This window comes from Cyclopterus lumpus, chromosome 1, assembly GCF_009769545.1.
Source record: "Cyclopterus lumpus isolate fCycLum1 chromosome 1, fCycLum1.pri, whole genome shotgun sequence".
NCBI classification, from domain to species: domain Eukaryota; kingdom Metazoa; phylum Chordata; class Actinopteri; order Perciformes; family Cyclopteridae; genus Cyclopterus; species Cyclopterus lumpus.
In genome coordinates, this window is record NC_046966.1 from 25852143 (window position 1) to 25874106 (window position 21964).

The 21964-nt window shown below is 47.0% G+C and overlaps 1 protein-coding gene across 2 annotated transcripts; it reads left to right on the top strand.

Annotated features, from left to right (window-relative positions):
• Positions 1–3983: 3983 nt before the first annotated feature.
• On the top strand, positions 3984–16848 carry tab1 (TGF-beta activated kinase 1/MAP3K7 binding protein 1). 2 transcript variants are annotated; one of them, XM_034532762.1, is made up of 11 exons: positions 3984–4043; positions 4922–5052; positions 5467–5620; positions 6627–6722; positions 7259–7385; positions 9656–9772; positions 9863–9974; positions 11294–11438; positions 11550–11763; positions 11847–12000; positions 16252–16848. In XM_034532762.1, exons 1-11 carry the CDS (start codon positions 4011–4013, stop codon positions 16466–16468), a joined length of 1500 nt encoding a protein of 499 aa, XP_034388653.1. In that variant the 5' UTR covers positions 3984–4010; the 3' UTR covers positions 16469–16848. The 2 variants fall into 2 exon arrangements, with proteins under 2 accessions (XP_034388653.1, XP_034388644.1); XM_034532753.1 differs by having other exon boundaries at positions 3993–4043; positions 16249–16848.
• The last annotated feature ends 5116 nt before the right edge of the window (positions 16849–21964 follow it).

Genomic DNA, 21964 nt, shown 5'->3' on the forward strand with positions numbered 1-21964 from the left:
ATATACAATACAGTTATATGTAATACTTTATTTGTAACAAATAAACAATACAGTTATATTTAATACTTTATTTGTAACAAATAAACAATACAGTTATATTTAATACTTTATTTGTAACACATATACAATACAGTTATATGTAATACTTTATTTGTAACAAATAAACAATACAGTTATATTTGTTACTTTATTTGTAAAACATATACAATACAGTTATATTTGTTACTTTATTTGTAACAAATAAACAATACAGTTATATTTAATACTTTATTTGTAACAAATAAACAATACAGTTATATTTGTTACTTTATTTGTAACAAATAAACAATACAGTTATATTTGTTACTTTATTTGTAAAACATATACAATACAGTTATATTTGTTACTTTATTTGTAACAAATAAACAATACAGTTATATTTGTTACAGTTATATTTGTTACTTTATTTGTAACAAATAAACAATACAGTTATATTTGTTACTTTATTTGTAACACATATACAATACAGTTATATGTAATACTTTATTTGTAACAAATAAACAATACAGTTATATTTAATACTTTATTTGTAACAAATAAACAATACAGTTATATTTGTTACTTTATTTGTAACAAATATACAATACAGTTATATGTAATACTTTATTTGTAACAAATAAACAATACAGTTATATTTGTTACTTTATTTGTAACACATATACAATACAGTTATATTTAATACTTTATTTGTAACAAATAAACAATACAGTTATATTTGTTACTTTATTTGTAACAAATAAACAATACAGTTACATTTGTTACTTTGTTTTTAACAAATATACAATACAGTTATATGTAATACTTTATTTGTAAGAAAAACACAATACAGTTATATTTAATACTTTGTTTGTAACAAATATAATATATATATATATTTAAATAACTTTTGTTTTGCCGAATGATAAAAGCATTTTAATTCCTTGTCCTCGGCCAGCTGAGTGTTATGACTGACTTTAGATCAGTTTCATAATGAAAATAAGCTCATAGAAAGCTTGAAAAATGTATTTAATTGACAAAGGCAACAATGTATTTTAGTGCACCATCAAATGATGCATTTATTCTCAGAAAGCAAGTCATTCAAATCATTTTATCAGATACATTTATCATTAATCTACCAGAAAATAGATAATGCGAAACTCAAATACAAACTGTTAATGGTGGGAGGGAAAGTAAAACTTACAGCCAGGAATATAAAAAAATATACATATATATATATATATATATATATATATATATATATATATATATATATATATATATGTATATATGTATATATATATATATATATGTATATACTGTATATAGAAAAAATGATGTCAGCAACATGTAGTTTAAAATTGTAGTTCATTATGGACCCAAGCGGTGGCGATATGGTCAAAGTAGTGTATGTTAGTTTGGTCCCTCCTTTGTTATTATATTAAATAATAATGTATACATAATATATATATATATTATATATATATATATATATATATTATATATATATATATATAATATATATATATATTTATATTATATTATATATATATAATATATATATATATATATATATTTATATTATATATATTATTTATTATTATTATTTTTTATTAATTAAAAACACGCAGACCGACATAAACACTAAAGGAAACATGGTGCTCATTTCTTTTAATGACAACCACTAAGTGTGCAGGTGTGGACATGTAGTCTGAGATCTGAGATGTTGGAGATGTTCTCCCAGTCTGTTGGACCAGTGCTCTGAGATGTTGGAGATGTTCTACCAGTCTGTTGGACCAGTGCTCTGAGATGTTGGAGATGTTCTACCAGTCTGTTGGACCAGTGCTCTGAGATGTTGGAGATGTTCTACCAGTCTGTTGGACCAGTGCTCTGAGATGTTGGAGATGTTCTACCAGTCTGTTGGACCAGTGCTCTGAGATGTTGGAGATGTTCTACCAGTCTGGTGGACCAGTGCTCTGAGATGTTGGAGATGTTCTACCAGTCTGTTGGACCAGTGCTCTGAGATGTTGGAGATGTTTTACCAGTCTGTTGGACCAGTGCTCTGAGATGTTGGAGATGTTCTCCCAGTCTGGTGGACCAGTGCTCTGAGATGTTGGAGATGTTCTACCAGTCTGGTGGACCAGTGCTCTGAGATGTTGGAGATGTTCTACCAGTCTGGTGGACCAGTGCTCTGAGATGTTGGAGATGTTCTCCCAGTCTGGTGGCCCAGTGCTCTGAGATGTTGGAGATGTTCTACCAGTCTGGTGGACCAGTGCTCTGAGATGTTGGAGATGTTCTACCAGTCTGGTGGACCAGAGCTCTGAGATGTTCTCCCAGTCTGGTAGACCAGAGCTCTGAGATGTTGGAGATGTTCTACCAGTCTGGTGGACCAGTGCTCTGAGATGTTCTCCCAGTCTGGTAGACCAGAGCTCTGAGATGTTGGAGATGTTCTACCAGTCTGGTGGACCAGTGCTCTGAGATGTTCTCCCAGTCTGGTAGACCAGACCTCTGAGATGTTGGAGATGTTCTACCAGTCTGGTGGACCAGTGCTCTGAGATGTTCTCCCAGTCTGGTAGACCAGACCTCTGAGATGTTGGAGATGTTCTACCAGTCTGGTAGACCAGACCTCTGAGATGTTGGAGATGTTCTCCCAGTCTGTTGGACCAGTGCTCTGAGATGTTGGAGATGTTCTACCATTCTGGTGGACCAGAGCTATGAGATGTTGGAGATGTTCTCCCAGTCTGTTGGACCAGTGCTCTGAGATGTTGGAGATGTTCTACCAGTCTGGTGGACCAGAGCTCTGAGATGTTGGAGATGTTCTCCCAGTCTGTTGGACCAGTGCTCTGAGATGTTGGAGATGTTCTACCAGTCTGGTGGACCAGAGCTCTGAGATGTTGGAGATGTTCTCCCAGTCTGTTGGACCAGTGCTCTGAGATGTTGGAGATGTTCTACCAGTCTGGTGGACCAGAGCTCTGAGATGTTGGAGATGTTCTCCCAGTCTGTTGGACCAGTGCTCTGAGATGTTGGAGATGTTCTACCAGTCTGTTGGACCAGATACAGGAGAACATTCCTGACACAGGAGAACATTCCAGATACCGGAGAACATTCCTGATGCAGGAGAACATTCCTGACCACTGCTATAAGATTGTATAATAAATCACCTCTGGCCAGATCGTCCTCAAATTGAATCAACTTTCACTGTACATTTATATACACTGTTTAATTAATTTTCTGGTGCATCATTATAGATAGCTCAGATTGTTCTGCAATGTTTGATGTATAACAAATCGGTATGTATCAAAGTGCCTTTTAAATGGTGAATTTAAGAAATTTTGTAAAATCTAGAAAAGGACCTTAGACCTTAAGGAGCTTTACCTGACTTTTTCATTTTCATTATTATTTAATTTTTCTTAAATTTAATTTTCTTTATTATTTAACTTTTCTTAAATGTAATATGTCCTAATGTGCTATTTTATTGTAATGCATATATTGTGCATTATTTCATACTTAAGATTAATATTTTATGTTTACCTTATACCTTATATATAACATATCCCCTGGGGATGAATAAAGTATCTATCAAGATGGTCTACTTCCATTATTATTTTTATTAATAATTGTTTTTATTTTTATTAATAATTATTAATTAAATAAATAAAGAGTATTGTACTGGAAACTATTTAATTATCTACCGTAAAACAAACATCGCAAAACAGACCTAGCTATATGTTGACAGCGTTTGATGGATTTATTAGGATGCCTTCACGTGGTATCGGAAATGTAAAAGCTCATCTAAATTTACTAAATGCAAGTATACGTATTATGTGTTCCGGTATTTATATTCGTACCAGTATGAAAATAGCCATAAAACATATTGTTTTATGTTTTTCTGATTTGAAATCAATCGTAATATAAATATTGTTTCCACTTGTGTTCATTACGACGGTGGTGACAATTTCGACACTTGCTATGAAGCCCTAAACGCACCGTCCAACATGGCGGCCCAGCGCAGGAATTTGATCCAGAGCGTACGTAAAACTCATGTCTTTGTGCCTCTGTGAACCCTGTAATGTCGCCCCGGAGCTGTTCCGCTTCGTGGGCGTGTTGTCTCCCATCTCTGGAGCTGGTTGTCGTTGTTTGTTTCGGTTCCTCTCGGCTTCATTTCGTTCTGTTCAGTGATGCTAGTTTAGCTAGTGATGCTAGTTTAGCTAGTGGTGCTAGTTTAGCTAGCGGTGCTAGTTTAGCTAGCTAACTTCCGTCTCTGTTTACTGAATATACTTTAAAAGGAAAACGTAACCACGTGACGTGTGCAGATGGCTCTATGTTCTATTTTATGATGTCATATAACGTCACACACACAGAGGTGTGTGTGTGTGTATATATACACACACAAATACATATATGTAACTATACATACACACACATACACACACACACACAGACGTGTGTGTATATATACACACACAAATACATATATGTAACTATATATATATATACACACACAGACGTGTGTATGACATATTTGTTTTTGGTATTAAGGAAGAGAAAAGATAACAAATATTTTTTATTGCAGAACTAATGTTAATATAATAATAATAATAATTGTAGTATATGTTCATATATTGATGAGAATGTGACTGAAGAGCCCTCGATGAGAACGTTATCAATAAACAGTGAAATGTTCCATAACATGAAATGCATGATAATAAATATACATTTTACATCACAGCAGAACCCGAGATACGTTTTCACTTTGAGGTGGAAATATATGAACCCTTAAACCCATGAAATCAATAACAATAAATATCACAATATAGCATGTTTTCTGGTGGTTCAATAATCATGTAGTTTAATAAACCACTATTTTTGTAGAGAAATACAATTGTTTTCCTTTTTTCTTCGGCAGCATCAGAGCTGGACGGACGACCTGCCGCTGTGTCAGCTGTGCGGCGTCGGCACGGCGGCCAACTGTGCGTACGGCACCGATGGTAAAGGAACGCAGAGCCACCCCAACGAGGACGGACACCTGAGGTTCAGGTGAGACCCCCTGGGATCAAATAACTAAATAAATATCCTGAATAATAAGTAGAGAAAAATGAGACGGAATACTAAATAAATACAAGATAAAGTCACACCAAGAGTCATTATGGCTTAACCTGTTGTATAGAAGTCTATGCTTCATGTCTTAAAGCTGCATTCTCTCTCCTGACCACCAGGGGGCGACTCCTCTGGTTGTATAGAAGTCTATGCTTCATGTGTTAAAGCTGCATTCTCTCTCCTGACCACCAGGGGGCGACTCCTCTGGTTGTATAGAAGTCTATGCTTCATGTGTTAAAGCTGCATTCTCTCTCCTGACCACCAGGGGGCGACTCCTCTGGTTATTTAGAGTCAAACAGACCATAATGATTGAAACAGAAGCCACACGTCTGTCTCTCTCTCTCCACCAATCAGAGGCGAGGACGGCTGCTTCCTGTATGGCGTCTTCAATGGTTACGATGGCAGCAGAGTGGCCAGCTTCGCCTCCCAGTGTCTGACGGCCGAACTGCTGCTCGGCCAGCTCAACTCCAGCCACTCGGACAGCGACGTGCGGCGCATCCTCACCCAGGTCCTCGTGTATTGATTATACATGTATTGATTATAAGATTATACATGTATTGATTATACATGTATTGATTATACATGTATTGACTTTACATGTATTGATTATACATGTATTGACTATACATGTATTGATTATACATGTATTGACTATACATGTATTGACTTTACATGTATTGATTATACATGTATTGATTATACATGTATTGATTATACATGTATTGACTATACATGTATTGACTATACATGTATTGATTATACATGTATTGACTATACATGTATTGACTTTACATGTATTGATTATACATGTATTGATTATACATGTATTGATTATACATGTATTGACTTTACATGTATTGATTATACATGTATTGATTATACATGTATTGACTATACATGTATTGATTATACATGTATTGACTATACATGTATTGACTATACATGTATTGATTATACATGTATTGACTATACATGTATTGACTTTACATGTATTGATTATACATGTATTGATTATACATGTATTGATTATACATGTATTGACTTTACATGTATTGATTATACATGTATTGATTATACATGTATTGACTATACATGTATTGATTATACATGTATTGACTATACATGTATTGACTATACATGTATTGATTATACATGTATTGACTATACATGTATTGACTTTACATGTATTGATTATACATGTATTGATTATACATGTATTGATTATACATGTATTGACTTTACATGTATTGATTATACATGTATTGATTATACATGTATTGACTATACATGTATTGATTATACATGTATTGATTATACATGTATTGACTATACATGTATTGATTATACATGTATTGACTATACATGTATTGACTATACATGTATAGTCAATACATGTATTGATTATACATGTATTGACTATACCATGTATTGACTATACATGTATTGACTATACATGTATTGATTATACATGAGAAATGGACTTGATGTTGTTGTTGTTGTTGTTGTCATCGTAGGCCTTCGATGTGGTGGAGAAGAGCTTCTTTGAGACGATAGACGACGCTCTGGCTGAGAAAGCTCACCTGTCCAACTACCTCCTCCCACACAACGAGGTACACACACACACACACACACACACACACACACACACACACACACACACACACACACACAGAGCATATTGACAGGTTGGGCTTAAAATTGAGAAGAGGCGTTTCCATAGCAACGCCGTTTTTTAGGCATCAGTGCCGTTACATTTTAATTCATCGTCTCCTTTTTTACTCCCTTTCCTCTGTGTCATGCTCTCTTCTTCATCTCGCCTCCTTTTTCCTCCTCGCCACCGCTTGTTTCCTGGTCTCTCACTCCCTCTCCTCTTCTCTCCTCTCCTTAATCATCTTGTCTCTCCTTTCCTTTGCTCTCCTCCCACGCTCGCCTTCTCGTCTCATATCCTCTCCTCCTCTTCTTTCATCTCTCTTCCTCTCAACTTCTCGTCTCCTCTCCTCCCCATCTCTCCTCCTCTCACCTTCTCGTCTCCTCTCCTTCCCATCTCCTCTCCTTCCCATCTCGTCTCCTCTCCTCCCCATCTCTCCTCCTCTCACCTTCTCGTCTCCTCTCCTCCCCATCTCTCCTTGTCTCCTCTCCCCTTCAGAATGTGTCTTTCCACCAGAACCAGAAGGTGCAGGAGCGTCTGAAGGAGTTGGAGCACGAGGTTTCTGGAGGAGCGACGGCCGTGGTGGCTCTGATCCTCAACAACAAGCTGTACATCGCCAGTGTTGGTACGCACACACACACACACACACACACACACACAGAGACATACACACACACACACACACAGAGACACACACACACACACACACAGAGACATACACACACACACAGAGACACACACACACACACACACACACACACACAGACACACACACACACACACACAGAGACATACACACACACATACATACACAGAGACACACACAGAGACACATACAGAGACACACACACACACACACAGAGACACACACACACACACACAGAGACATACACACACACACACACACACACACACACACACACACACTGGTCTACTGGTTACACCTCTAGCCTCTTAATAGATGTTAATACGACCACAGAGTTATTATTATGAACCATAGGATGTAGATTCTGCTTCTCACCAGCAGAGGTCAGGATTACACAGGTGATGGTTCAGCTTGTTCTCCTCGTTGTGTTCTCCTCATGTTCTCCTCATCGTGTTCTCCTCATCGTGTTCTCCTCATTGTGTTCTCGTTGTGTTCTCCTCGTTGTGTTCTCCTCGTTGTGTTCTCCTCATGTTCTCCTCGTTGTGTTCTCCTCATGTTCTCCTCGTTGTGTTCTCCTCGTTGTGTTCTCCTCGTTGTGTTCTCCTCGTTGTGTTCTCCTCATGTTCTCCTCTTTGTGTTCTCCTCGTTGTGTTCTCCTCATGTTCTCCTCGTTGTGTTCTCCTCATGTTCTCCTCGTTGTGTTCTCCTCATTGTGTTCTCCTCATGTTCTCCTCGTTGTGTTCTCCTCATGTTCTCCTCGTTGTGTTCTCCTCGTTGTGTTCTCATGTTCTCCTCGTTGTGTTCTCCTCATGTTCTCCTCGTTGTGTTCTCCTCGTTGTGTTCTCCTCGTGTTCTCCTCATTGTGTTCTCCTCATGTTCTCCTTGTTGTGTTCTCCTCATTGTGTTCTCCTCGTTGTGTTCTCCTCGTTGTGTTCTCCTCGTGTTCTCCTCATTGTGTTCTCCTCATGTTCTCCTTGTTGTGTTCTCCTCATTATGTTCTCCTCGTTGTGTTCTCCTCATGTTCTCCTCGTTGTGTTCTCCTCATGTTCTCCTCGTTGTGTTCTCCTCGTTGTGTTCTCCTCATGTTCTCCTCGTTGTGTTCTCCTCGTTGTGTTCTCCTCGTTGTGTTCTCCTCATGTTCTCCTCATGTTCTGCTCGTTGTGTTCTCCTCATGTTCTCCTCATGTTCTCCTCGTTGTGTTCCCCTCGTTGTGTTCTCCTCATGTTCTCCTCATGTTCTCCTCGTTGTGTTCTCCTCATGTTCTCCTCATGTTCTCCTCGTTGTGTTCTCCTCATGTTCTCCTCATGTTCTCCTCGTTGTGTTCTCCTCGTTGAGGTTCATGATTTCCTCCAGGCTCCTGTTTGACTCTAAATGACCATAATCTACTAAATGAACATCATTCTGTATTGAAGAAGACTTGAAACTAGAGATTGAACCATAAACTAATGTTTACAATGTTTACTGAAATGTACTTTAAATAAATAACTAACTGGAACCAGTTTAACGTGAATAAGTTGTCCTGACGACGGCCAAACAAACGTGTGTTCATTAACTACTTCGTGACCTTGAAACAAACCCTGTAAAGAAACAAGTGGAGTATTAAATGAGTCACGAGGCCGAGTATGAACTCTTCATATCTCTCATGTTCAGACCTTCTGAGTCTCTTCAGGGCCGCGATCAACATCCAATAACCAGAGGGGTCATAAATTCATGTATTTATAAATCTGTGTGTGTGTGTGTGTGTGTGTGTGTGTGTGTGTGTGTGTGTGTGTGTGTGTCTGCAACAGGCATCAGTGGGTTTGTTTTTCACTTCTTGCACACGTGAATATGAGGATTAGAACACACACACACACACACACACACACACACACTGTGGCTAATAGGCGTCCTTGTAAGGCGAGGGTGGAGGTGGAGTCTCACATATGAAAGCGTATGAATCATTGTTTGTGGTTCACCTCCGTCACCGTGCAGGTGAATGGAGCGCTCCTCCTTTCTTTCTTTATTGGTAGATATTACCCGTATCTGTTATGATCTATCGTTCTTTCTGGTCTATTGTCAGACGAGGTCACCAGAAGGTCGTGCTTTTTAATGTTTATTATTATTATTATTTAATGCTTTCAAAGTCCATGAACACTGATGCAGAGATGCAGAGCGATGAGGATCGATGTTGAACACCATGAACTACTTGTACCACCTTCTCGCTGTGTGAATCCTCCCCTGTGGGGTTTTCCCTGTGTTTTGTCTTCCAGGGACCAACCGGGCGCTGCTCTGCAAGTCCAGCAGCGACGGCCAGAACCAGGTTCTCCAGATCGGCCGGCCGCACAGCACCGACAACGAGGACGAGCTGCAGAGGCTGTCTGCACTGGGTACACACACACACACACACACACACACACACACACTCCTCTCCTCCTCCCCATCATCCTCCTCATCCTCGCCCCTCTTTGTCCCCACAGGTGTGGATCCGGCTCGGGTCCGGCAGGCGGGTCAGGTTGCCGGTCAGAGCAGCACCAGGAGGCTCGGAGACTACCGGGTCAAGTTCAACTACAATGAGATCGACCTGCTCAGGTGAAGCCACAACACTCGTCTTCTTCATGAGGAGTTTCTTTTAAAACAAGTTGTTCTGTCCCGGCTCTGAATTCCAGGAAGTCTCTTGTTTCCGTATCTTTAGGTTTTGTGTTGGACGTTCTGTGAATGTGTAGATTAAACAAACAAGATATTACGGCTCGGATTTGTAAAAAGAATCCTGACTCTTAAAGTATTTATTTTGAAGAACTTGGGTGAAGGCTGAAGAAATCTGTCTACCTACCTTCCTGCCTACCTACCTAGGTGTCTTCCTACCTACCTACCTACCTAGGTGTCTTCCTACCTACCTACCTACCTACCTACCTAGGTGTCTTCCTACCTACCTACCTACCTACCTAGGTGTCTTCCTACCTACCTACCTACCTACCTACCTAGGTGTCTTCCTACCTACCTACCTACCTACCTACCTAGGTGTCTTCCTACCTACCTACCTACCTACCTAGGTGTCTTCCTACCTACCTACCTACCTACCTAGGTGTCTTCCTACCTACCTACCTACCTACCTAGGTGTCTTCCTACCTACCTACCTACCTACCTAGGTGCCTACCTACCTACCTAGGTGCCTACCTACCTACCTACCTAGGTGCCTACCTACCTAGGTGCCTGCCTACCTGCCTGCCTACCTACCTACCTACCTACCTAGGTGCCTGCCTACCTGCCTGCCTGCCTGCCTACCTACCTACCTACCTACCTACCTACCTACCTAGGTGTCTACCTACCTGCCTACCTTCCTAACTACCTGCCTACCTACCTACCTAGGTGCCTACCTACATACCTGCCTGCCTACCTACCTACCTAGGTGCCTACCTGCCTACCTTCCTAACTACCTACCTACCTAGGTGCCTACCTACCTGCCTACCTGCCTGCCTACATACCTGCCTGCCTACCTACCTACCTAGGTGCCTACCTTCCTAACTACCTACCTACCTAGGTGCCTACCTGCCTACCTTCCTAACTACCTACCTACCTAGGTACCTACCTACCTAGGTGCCTACCTGCCTACCTTCCTAACTACCTACCTACCTAGGTGCCTACCTGCCTACCTTCCTAACTACCTACCTACCTAGGTGCCTACCTGCCTGCCTGCCTTCCTTCCTAGCTAGCTAGCTAGCTGTCTGAGCACCTGAACATGAATAAATAAAAGCTCTTCAAGAGAACCTTTGTAGGTTTTCGTCCGTGACTCTTTTCAAAGAGGCTTCCGGTCGGTGGGCAAAGAAAGAGATTGTTCAGAGATTCTGAGCGATTACTCACTCCATCGTGTTTCAGGTCCTTTCATATTAAATTCTCCTTCTTCTCGTCAGTGCGGCCGAGACGAGGCCGGTCATCGCCGAGCCGGAGATCCACGGCAGCCAGTGTCTGGACGGCGTGACGGGCTTCCTGTTGCTGATGTCGGAGGGCCTCATCAACGCCCTGGAGTCCGCCCACGGCCCCGAACAGGCCAATCAGGTGAGAGCACTCAGCCTGGTGGTTCCTACCCGAACCGCAACCAACTTTCTAATTCTTCTTATCTGCATATCGTGTGTTTACCTCAACCCTTAACCCCCCCCCCCCCCGTAGGAAATCGTTGCCATGGTGGCGGCCGAGCTGGCCCTGCAGACCGGCCTGGAGGCTGTGGCCCAGTCGGTGGTCGAGCGCGTCAAGCGGCTGCACCACGACGTCTACGCGTCCGGCCGCCAGCGGGCGACCTTCTGCTCGCGGCACGAGGACATGACGCTGCTCATCCGCACGCTCGACTACCCGCTGGCCGACGGCGTGCTCACGCCCACGCAGGGTGAGGAGAAGGGCATTCTGGGGAAAAATGGGTTTACCTCCGGTACCTTCAGAGCGTTGACGTGCACCTCCTCCTCCTCTCAGGCGGGCGTATCTACCCGGTGTCGGTGCCCTACTCCAACAGCCAGAGCACCAGTAAAACCAGTGTCACCCTCTCGCTGGTCATGCCTTCCCAAAATACTCTCACCAATGGAACCAACACCGCCTCCACCCTGGAGGAAGGAACCCCCACACCAGGGTACGCTTGTTTTATACTCCTGGTTCCCCTCATAATCCTATGTTTAGACTGGGTACGCTTGTTTTTCACTCCTGGTTCCCCTCCTACTCGTAGTATGGGTACGCTTCATTTCGACTCCTTTGCATATTTCTTTGCATGCTCTGAATGAGCTTGACCTTTTGGCCGACCTCTGTCGTGCTCCTGCTGCCTCCTTCTGTTTTCTCTGGGTGCGCCTCATTCGCACCTACCTCCACTTGTCCCCCCCCCCCCTGACTGTTACATTATATTATGACTTCCCTCCCTTTTGCTCTATTTATTTTGAGGTGAGCTTGATATTCTCACCCCCGCGTCCCTCCCCAGCATGGTTTCACTTCCCCGTTGTGTCTCCAGGTTTCCTCCCACTGAACAGCTGGAAAAGTATTTAAAAATGTAACTTTCACAGAAGCATAATGTGCACACTTATAAACATTAGCATTAGCATATGAATATCATTAAAGTAGGTCCTCTTTTCATAAACATTTTCAATTTGTGCATCAAAAATAAATAAACTTTGACCTCTTAGATGCTTTAGAAGCCTCATTAGTAAAAAGAGGAAACGGCGGTTCTTCAACATGTGACCAAAAGCAGAACTTCCACAACCTGAGCGTCACGAGCACATGAGTCACTTCCTGGTTCTGGTTCTCTGTCCCACGTCTGTGTGTTTGTCCTCCGTCCTCTGTCCTCCGTCCTCTGTCTTACATCCTCTGTCCTATGTCCTCTGTCTTACGTCCTCTGTCCTCCGTCCTCTGTCTTACGTCCTCTGTCCTCCGTCCTACGTCCTCTGTCTTACATCCTCTGTCCTATGTCCTCCGTCCTACGTCCTCTGTCTTACATCCTCTGTCCTATGTCCTCTGTCCTACGTCCTCTGTCTTACATCCTCTGTCCTATGTCCTCTGTCCTACGTCCTCTGTCCTACGTCCTCTGTCTTACATCCTCTGTCCTACGTCCTCTGTCCTACGTCCTCTGTCTTACGTCCTCTGTCCTCCGTCCTACGTCCTCTGTCTTACATCCTCTGTCCTATGTCCTCTGTCCTACGTCCTCTGTCCTACGTCCTCTGTCTTACATCCTCTGTCCTCTGTCTTACGTCCTACGTCCTCTGTCCTACGTCCTCTGTCTTACATCCTCTGTCCTATGTCCTCTGTCCTCCGTCCTCTGTCTTACGTCCTACGTCCTCTGTCCTACATCCTCTGTCTTACGTCCTCTGTCTTACGTCCTCTGTCTTACGTCCTCTGTCTTACGTCCTATGTCCTCTGTCCTACGTCCTCTGTCCTCTGTCTTACGTCCTCTGTCCTCTGTCTTACGTCCTACGTCCTCCGTCCTATGTCCTCCATCCTCTGTCTTACGTCCTACGTCCTCTGTCTTACGTCCTACGTCCTCTGTCTTACATCCTCTGTCCTCTGTCTTACGTCTTACATCCTCTGTCCTCCATCATACGTCCTCTGTCCTCTGTCTTACGTCTTACATCCTCTGTCCTCCATCCTACGTCCTCTGTCTTACGTCCTCTGTCCTCTGTCTTACGTCCTCTGTCTTACGTCTTACATCCTCTGTCCTCTGTCTTACGTCTTACATCCTCTGTCCTATGTCCTCTGTCCTACGTCCTCTGTCTTACATCCTCTGTCCTATGTCCTCTGTCCTACGTCCTCTGTCTTACGTCCTCTGTCCTACATCCTCTGTCTTACGTCCTCTGTCTTACGTCCTCTGTCTTACATCCTCTGTCCTCTGTCTTACGTCCTCTGTCTTACGTCCTACGTCCTCTGTCTTACGTCTTACATCCTCTGTCCTCCATCCTACGTCCTCTGTCCTCTGTCTTACATCCTCTGTCCTCTGTCTTACGTCCTCTATCTTATGTCTTACATCCTCTGTCCTCTGTCTTACGTCTTACATCCTCTGTCCTCTGTCCTCCATCCTCTGTCCTACGTCCTCTGTCTTACGTCCTACGTCCTCTGTCTTACGTCCTACGTCCTATGTCCTCTGTCCTACGTCATCTGTCCTCTGTCTTACGTCCTCTGTCTTACGTCCTCCGTCCTATGTCCTCCATCCTCTGTCCTACGTCCTCTGTCCTCTGTCTTACGTCCTCTGTCTTACGTCCTACGTCCTATGTCCTCCATCCTCTGTCTTACGTCCTCTGTCTTACGTCCTACGTCCTCTGTCTTACGTCCTACGTCCTCTGTCTTACATCCTCTGTCCTATGTCCTCCATCCTCTGTCCTCTGTCTTACGTCCTACGTCCTCTGTCTTACGTCCTCTGTCTTACGTCCTCTGTCCTCTGTCCTCTGTCCTACGTCCTCTGTCTTACGTCCTATGTCCTCCATCCTCTGTCCTACGTCCTCTGTCCTCTGTCTTACGTCCTCTGTCTTACGTCTTACATCCTATGTCCTCTGTCTTACGTCTTACATCCTATGTCCTCTGTCCTACGTCCTCCCCCCTAGCTCGTGCCGCCCCGCTACCTGCCAGGTCTCCATCCTGCATCCCATAATTGACCTCTCCCCCCCCCAGCCTGTGCCAGGTCTCCATCCTGCATCCCATAATTGACCTCTCCCCCCCCCCAGCCTGTGCCAGGTCTCCATCCTGCATCCCATAATTGACCTCCCCCCCCCCCCCCCAGCCTGTGCCAGGTCTCCATCCTGCATCCCATAATTGACCTCTCCCCCCCCCCCAGCCTGTGCCAGGTCTCCATCCTGCATCCCATAATTGACCTCTCCCCCCCCAGCCTGTGCCAGGTCTCCATCCCATAATTGACCTCTCCCCCCCCAGCCTGTGCCAGGTCTCCATCCCATAATTGACCTCTCCCCCCCCCCAGCCTGTGCCAGGTCTCCATCCCATAATTGACCTCTCTCCCCCCCCAGCCTGTGCCAGGTCTCCATCCTCCATCCCATAATTGACCTCTCCCCCCCCCCAGCCTGTGCCAGGTCTCCATCCTCCATCCCATAATTGACCTCTCTCCCCCCCCAGCCTGTGCCAGGTCTCCATCCCATAATTGACCTCTCTCCCCCCCCCAGCCTGTGCCAGGTCTCCATCCTCCATCCCATAATTGACCTCTCTCCCCCCCCCAGCCTGTGCCAGGTCTCCATCCTCCATCCCATAATTGACCTCTCTCCCCCCCCAGCCTGTGCCAGGTCTCCATCCTGCATCCCATAATTGACCTCTCCCCCCCCCCAGCCTGTGCCAGGTCTCCATCCTGCATCCCATAATTGACCTCTCCCCCCCCCCAGCCTGTGCCAGGTCTCCATCCCATAATTGACCTCTCCCCCCCCCCAGCCTGTGCCAGGTCTCCATCCTGCATCCCATAATTGACCCCTCCCCCCCCCAGCCTGTGCCAGGTCTCCATCCCATAATTGACCTCTCCCCCCCCCCAGCCTGTGCCAGGTCTCCATCCCATAATTGACCTCTCTCCCCCCCCAGCCTGTGCCAGGTCTCCATCCCATAATTGACCTCTCCTCCCCCCCCAGCCTGTGCCAGGTCTCCATCCCATAATTGACCTCTCCCCCCCCCCCAGCCTGTGCCAGGTCTCCATCCCATAATTGACCTCCCCCCCCCCCCAGCCTGTGCCAGGTCTCCATCCCATAATTGACCTCTCCCCCCCCCCAGCCTGTGCCAGGTCTCCATCCCATAATTGACCTCTCCCCCCCCCCAGCCTGTGCCAGGTCTCCATCCCATAATTGACCTCCCCCCCCCCCCAGCCTGTGCCAGGTCTCCATCCCATAATTGACCTCTCCCCCCCCCCCAGCCTGTGCCAGGTCTCCATCCCATAATTGACCTCTCTCCCCCCCCAGCCTGTGCCAGGTCTCCATCCTGCATCCCATAATTGACCTCTCTCCCCCCCCAGCCTGTGCCAGGTCTCCATCCCATAATTGACCTCTCTCCCCCCCCAGCCTGTACCAGGTCTCCATCCTCCATCCCATAATTGACCTCTGCCCCCCCCCCCAGCCTGTACCAGGTCTCCATCCTCCATCCCATAATTGACCTCTGCCCCCCCCCCCAGCCTGTACCAGGTCTCCATCCTGCATCCCATAATTGACCTCTCCCCCCCCCCAGCCTGTGCCAGGTCTCCATCCCATAATTGACCTCTCCTCCCCCCCCAGCCTGTACCAGGTCTCCATCCTCCATCCCATAATTGACCTCTGCCCCCCCCCAGCCTGTACCAGGTCTCCATCCTCCATCCCATAATTGACCTCTCCCCCCCCCCAGCCTGTGCCAGGTCTCCATCCCATAATTGACCTCTCTCCCCCAGCAGCCAGAGCCCCACAGCCACCCTCCAGTCCACCAACACCCAGACCCAGAGCTCCAGCTCCAGCTCGGGGGACGGCAGCCTGTTCCGCCAGCGGGGCAGCCAGGCGGCGCAGCCCGACGAGACGGGGAGGGTCCCGCCCTACGTGGACTTCAGCCACTTCTACCGCCTGTGGGGGGGCGACCACGGCGAGGGCCCCCAGGCCGGGCTGGGCCCCCAGTGAGGGGGAGGGGCTTCACGACGGAGGGACGGCGGGTCCACCGAATGCTTTTAACGAGAAGCTGAAGCTGCACGGGGACGCGTGGAGGAAGGACTCGCTCAGCTTTATGGTTTTAAACCTGCTCAACGTCAACCTGAACTCGCCCGCCGGCTGCTTTTATTTATTAGCGGTTATCAAATAACCACAAAGACCAAAATAATAATGTTTAATCTTTTATTCAAGTTTTCATCCACAGGGTTTTATCATGAAAGGTTTCAACTCGTAAACGTTGTCTTCCTTTTTGTGTGTGATGGATACTGAGCATGTGCAACTCACTCTCTCTCTCTCTTCTCTCTCTCTCACCCCAACAACAACAAGATAAAACAAAACTATGTCCAAGTGTATTTTGTGTTGAGCCAGACTCTTATTGTTGAGGACAAGGAGTGAGACGTGATGTCGGTGCTTCATCTGGAGGTAAGAACAGGAGTGATCACACCCTGGAGGCCTTCATTACTCATAGAGATGAAGGTTGATCTCTCTTCATCGTCACATGTAACCTTCTCACTTCTTCACCTGGAGGGTGATAATAATGATGAGATGTGCTTTAATAATATATATTTACACACCATGAGGGTTCCAGTGATCCATCAGAAGATCTTCAATGACTCCAGAAAGGGAGGAACATGAACTCAAAGTTCTACCACCATCAGATATGGTGTTTTATATAAACGAAAGGGAAACGGTGAGATTAAACGGACGTAGTCATGGTGACGGATGTTTTCAAGCCTGATTACGGTCGTCGCCATCTTGTTTTTCTGCAACCAGTGAACAGGAAGTGACGATATGTGGACTGAGGAGGAGGGACGTAGACCTGTCAATCACCTTGTAGCCCCGCCCCTAAAGCATCCCCTCCATTATGGTCTGTTTGACTCTAAATGACCATAATTTACTAAATGAACATCACGCTGTATTGAAGAAGACTTGAAACTAGAGATTGAGACCAAAAACTAATGTTTACAATGTTTAGGGAACTTGTCTCTCAGACAAGTGATTTTATTTTAATACACTTTTAAAGAAAAGAAGCTTAAAATCCAGATAAAAGAGCTGAAGGTGTGACGGGGAGCAGTGGGAGGGTCTAACGGAGCTGTCACTCTTTCTGTTTTTACTATTTGTGGACTTCACTTTAAAACACTACACCTATTAATACAACTATATATTATGAAGCTTTATGCAGAGGGGTTAGTTCACACAGCATTCAGAGACTCATTTATACACATTTATTAATAAAAACATGGAGGAAATATAATTGTCCTAACGTCAATATTTAAACTGGGGATATTTCATGGAGATATATATTAGTCAAATATTTGACCCTATTCACCGTAGTGTCTGTTAAAGAAACATTTTTGTTAGACTTGGAAATATGAAACTGCATCGTATGCCGTCAGCTGGTTGGTGATTGTTTTATATTACATGTACAGTCACCATGCAGCCTTATTCCTAAAGAGTTAATCTCCTTCCCTCAATGAACTTCCCTTATGGCGCCCTAATTGTCTTAATCAGGGAACTGATTGGAAACGCACACAAAAAGTATTAAATGGGAGAAAAGTAATTTCCCATAAACCCCTCATATTGGAGCGTTGGTGTAACACTGTTTGGTATCAGAGCGTTCACGGGGTGTGTTCCAAACGGCTCACTATAGGTTAAGTGGTGTTTTCCTTCGGCCGAGGCCACGGCCTACTTCTTGAAAAGTGGCTTTAATTAACTCCGAGGAAAGGAAATGAAACATCTGAGGTGTAGGATGGAAGGCTGAGCTCGGTGTCCCTGTATCCGCCTCATCACTCATTAAATGTATGACAACGATAAGCATGGTGATTGATGAAGTCTACAGCATGCAATGTATAAGCATGGATGATGACGAGACGTAGAGGACGACGACGAGACGTAGTGGACGAAGACGAGACGTAGTGGACGAAGACGAGACGTAGTGGACGAAGACGAGACGTAGTGGACGAAGACGAGACGTAGTGGACGAAGACGAGACGTAGTGGACGAAGACGAGACGTAGAGGACGAAGACGAGAAGTAGTGGACGAAGACGAGACGTAGTGGACGAAGACGAGAAGTAGTGGACGAAGACGAGACGTAGTGGACGAAGACGAGAAGTAGTGGACGAAGACGAGAAGTAGTGGACGAAGACGAACCGTAGTGGACGAAGACGAGACGTAGTGGACGAAGACGAGACGTAGTGGACGATGACGAGACGTAGTGGACGAAGACGAGAAGTAGTGGACGAAGACGAGACGTAGTGGACGACGACGAGACGTAGAGGACGACGACGAGACGTGGTCGACGACGAGACGTAGTGGACGACGACTAGCCAAGGTGGACGAAGACGAGACGTAGTGGTCGACGACGAGACGTAGAGGACGACGACGAGACGTAGTGGTCGACGACGAGACGTAGAGGACGACGACTAGCCAAGGTGGACGAAGACGAGACGTAGTGGTCGACGACGAGACGTAGAGGACGACGACGAGACGTAGAGGACGACGACGAGACGTAGTGGTCGACGACGAGACGTAGTGGACGACGACTAGCCAAGGTGGACGAAGACGAGACGTAGTGGTCGACGACGAGACGTAGAGGACGACGACGAGACGTAGTGGTCGACGACGAGACGTAGTGGTCGACGACGAGACGTAGTGGTCGACGACGAGACGTAGAGGACGACGACGAGACGTAGTGGTCGACGACGAGACGTAGTGGACGACGACGAGACGTAGTGGTCGACGACGAGACGTAGTGGACGACGACTAGCCAAGGTGGACGAAGACGAGACGTAGTGGTCGACGACGAGACGTAGAGGACGACGACGAGACGTAGTGGTCGACGACGAGACGTAGTGGTCGACGACGAGACGTAGAGGACGACGACGAGACGTAGTGGTCGACGACGAGACGTAGTGGACGACGACGAGACGTAGTGGACGACGACTAGCCAAGGTGGACGAAGACGAGACGTAGAGGACGACGACGAGACGTAGTGGACGACGACGAGACGTAGTGGTCGACGACGAGACGTAGTGGTCGACGACGAGACGTAGTGGTCGACGACGAGACGTAGAGGACGACGACGAGAGGTAGAGGACGACGACGAGACGTAGAGGACGACGACGAGACGTAGAGGACGACGACGAGAGGTAGAGGACGACGACGAGACGTAGAGGACGACGACGAGACGTAGTGGTCGACGACGAGACGTAGTGGTCGACGACGAGACGTAGTGGTCGACGACGAGACGTAGTGGTCGACGACGAGACGTAGTGGTCGACGACGAGACGTAGAGGACGACGACGAGACGTAGTGGACGACGACGAGACGTAGTGGTCGACGACGAGACGTAGAGGACGACGACGAGACGTAGTGGTCGACGACGAGACGTAGAGGACGACGACGAGAGGTAGAGGACGACGACGAGACGTAGTGGTCGACGACGAGACGTAGAGGACGACGACGAGACGTAGTGGTCGACGACGAGACGTAGTGGACGACGACGAGACGTAGTGGACGACGACTAGCCAAGGTGGACGAAGACGAGACGTAGAGGACGACGACGAGACGTAGTGGACGACGACTAGCCAAGGTGGACGAAGACGAGACGTAGAGGACGACGACGAGACGTAGTGGACGACGACTAGCCAAGGTGGACGAAGACGAGACGTAGTGGTCGATGACGAGACGTAGAGGACGACGACGAGACGTAGTGGTCGACGACGAGACGTAGAGGACGACGACGAGACGTAGAGGACGACGACTAGCCAAGGTGGACGAAGACGAGACGTAGTGGTCGATGACGAGACGTAGAGGACGACGACGAGACGTAGTGGTCGACGACGAGACGTAGAGGACGACGACGAGACGTAGAGGACGACGACGAGACGTAGTGGACGATGACGTAGAGGACGATGACGAGGCGTAGTAGACGATGACGTAGAGGACGACGGCGAGACGTAGTGGTCGACGACGAGAAGTAGTGGACGAAGACGAGACGTAGAGGACGACGACGAGACGTAGTGGTCGACGACGAGACGTAGAGGACGACGACGAGACGTAGAGGACGACGACGAGACGTAGTGGTCGACGACGAGACGTAGTGGACGAAGCCGAGTCGTAGAGGACGACGACGAGACGTAGAGGACGACGACGAAACGTAGAGGACGACGACTAGCCAAGGTGGACGAAGACGAGACGTAGTGGTCGACGACGAGACGTAGAGGACGACGACGAGACGTAGTGGTCGACGACGAGACGTAGTGGTCGACGACGAGACGTAGTGGACGACGACGAGACGTAGAGGACGACGACGAGACGTAGTGGACGACGACGAGACGTAGAGGACGACGACGAGACGTAGAGGACGAAGACGAGACGTAGTGGACGAAGACGAGACGTAGAGGACGACGACTAGCCAAGGTGGACGAAGACGAGACCTAGTGGTCGACGACGAGACGTAGAGGACGACGACTAGCCAAGGTGGACGAAGACGAGACGTAGTGGACGACGACGAGACGTAGAGGTCGACGACGAGACGTAGAGGACGACGACGAGACGTAGTGGTCGACGACGAGACGTAGTGGACGAAGCCGAGTCGTAGAGGACGACGACGAGACGTAGAGGACGACGACGAAACGTAGAGGACGACGACTAGCCAAGGTGGACGAAGACGAGACGTAGTGGTCGACGACGAGACGTAGAGGACGACGACGAGACGTAGTGGTCGACGACGAGACGTAGTGGTCGACGACGAGACGTAGTGGACGACGACGAGACGTAGAGGACGACGACGAGACGTAGTGGACGACGACGAGACGTAGAGGACGACGACGAGACGTAGAGGACGAAGACGAGACGTAGTGGACGAAGACGAGACGTAGAGGACGACGACTAGCCAAGGTGGACGAAGACGAGACCTAGTGGTCGACGACGAGACGTAGAGGACGACGACTAGCCAAGGTGGACGAAGACGAGACGTAGTGGTCGAAGACGAGACGTAGTGGACGACGACGAGACGTAGAGGTCGACGACGAGACGTAGTGGTCGACGACGAGACGTAGAGGACGACGACTAGCCAAGGTGGACGACGACGAGACGTAGAGGTCGACGACGAGACGTAGTGATCGACGACGAGACGTAGAGGACGACGACTAGCCAAGGTGGACGAAGACGAGACGTAGTGGTCGACGACGAGACGTAGTGGACGACGACGAGACGTAGTGGTCGACGACGAGACGTAGAGGACGACGACTAGCCAAGGTGGACGAAGACGAGACGTAGTGGTCGACGACGAGACGTAGAGGACGACGACGAGACGTAGAGGACGACGACGAGACGTAGTGGTCGACGACGAGACGTAGTGGTCGACGACGAGACGTAGAGGACGACGACGAGACGTAGTGGACGACGACGAGACGTAGTGGTCGACGACGAGACGTAGAGGACGACGACGAGACGTAGTGGTC

What these genes read in the sequence shown, in the direction of transcription:
- tab1 (XM_034532753.1), top strand. Translation starts at nt 4,011, where the DNA reads ATGGCGGCCCAGCGCAGGAATTTGATCCAGAGC. An exon ending in GCAGAGGCTGTCTGCACTGG is followed by an intron (nt 9,773 to 9,862) that starts GTACACACACAC and finishes TTGTCCCCACAG; the next exon opens with GTGTGGATCCGGCTCGGGTC. An exon ending in GCCCCGAACAGGCCAATCAG is followed by an intron (nt 11,439 to 11,549) that starts GTGAGAGCACTC and finishes CCCCCCCCGTAG; the next exon opens with GAAATCGTTGCCATGGTGGC.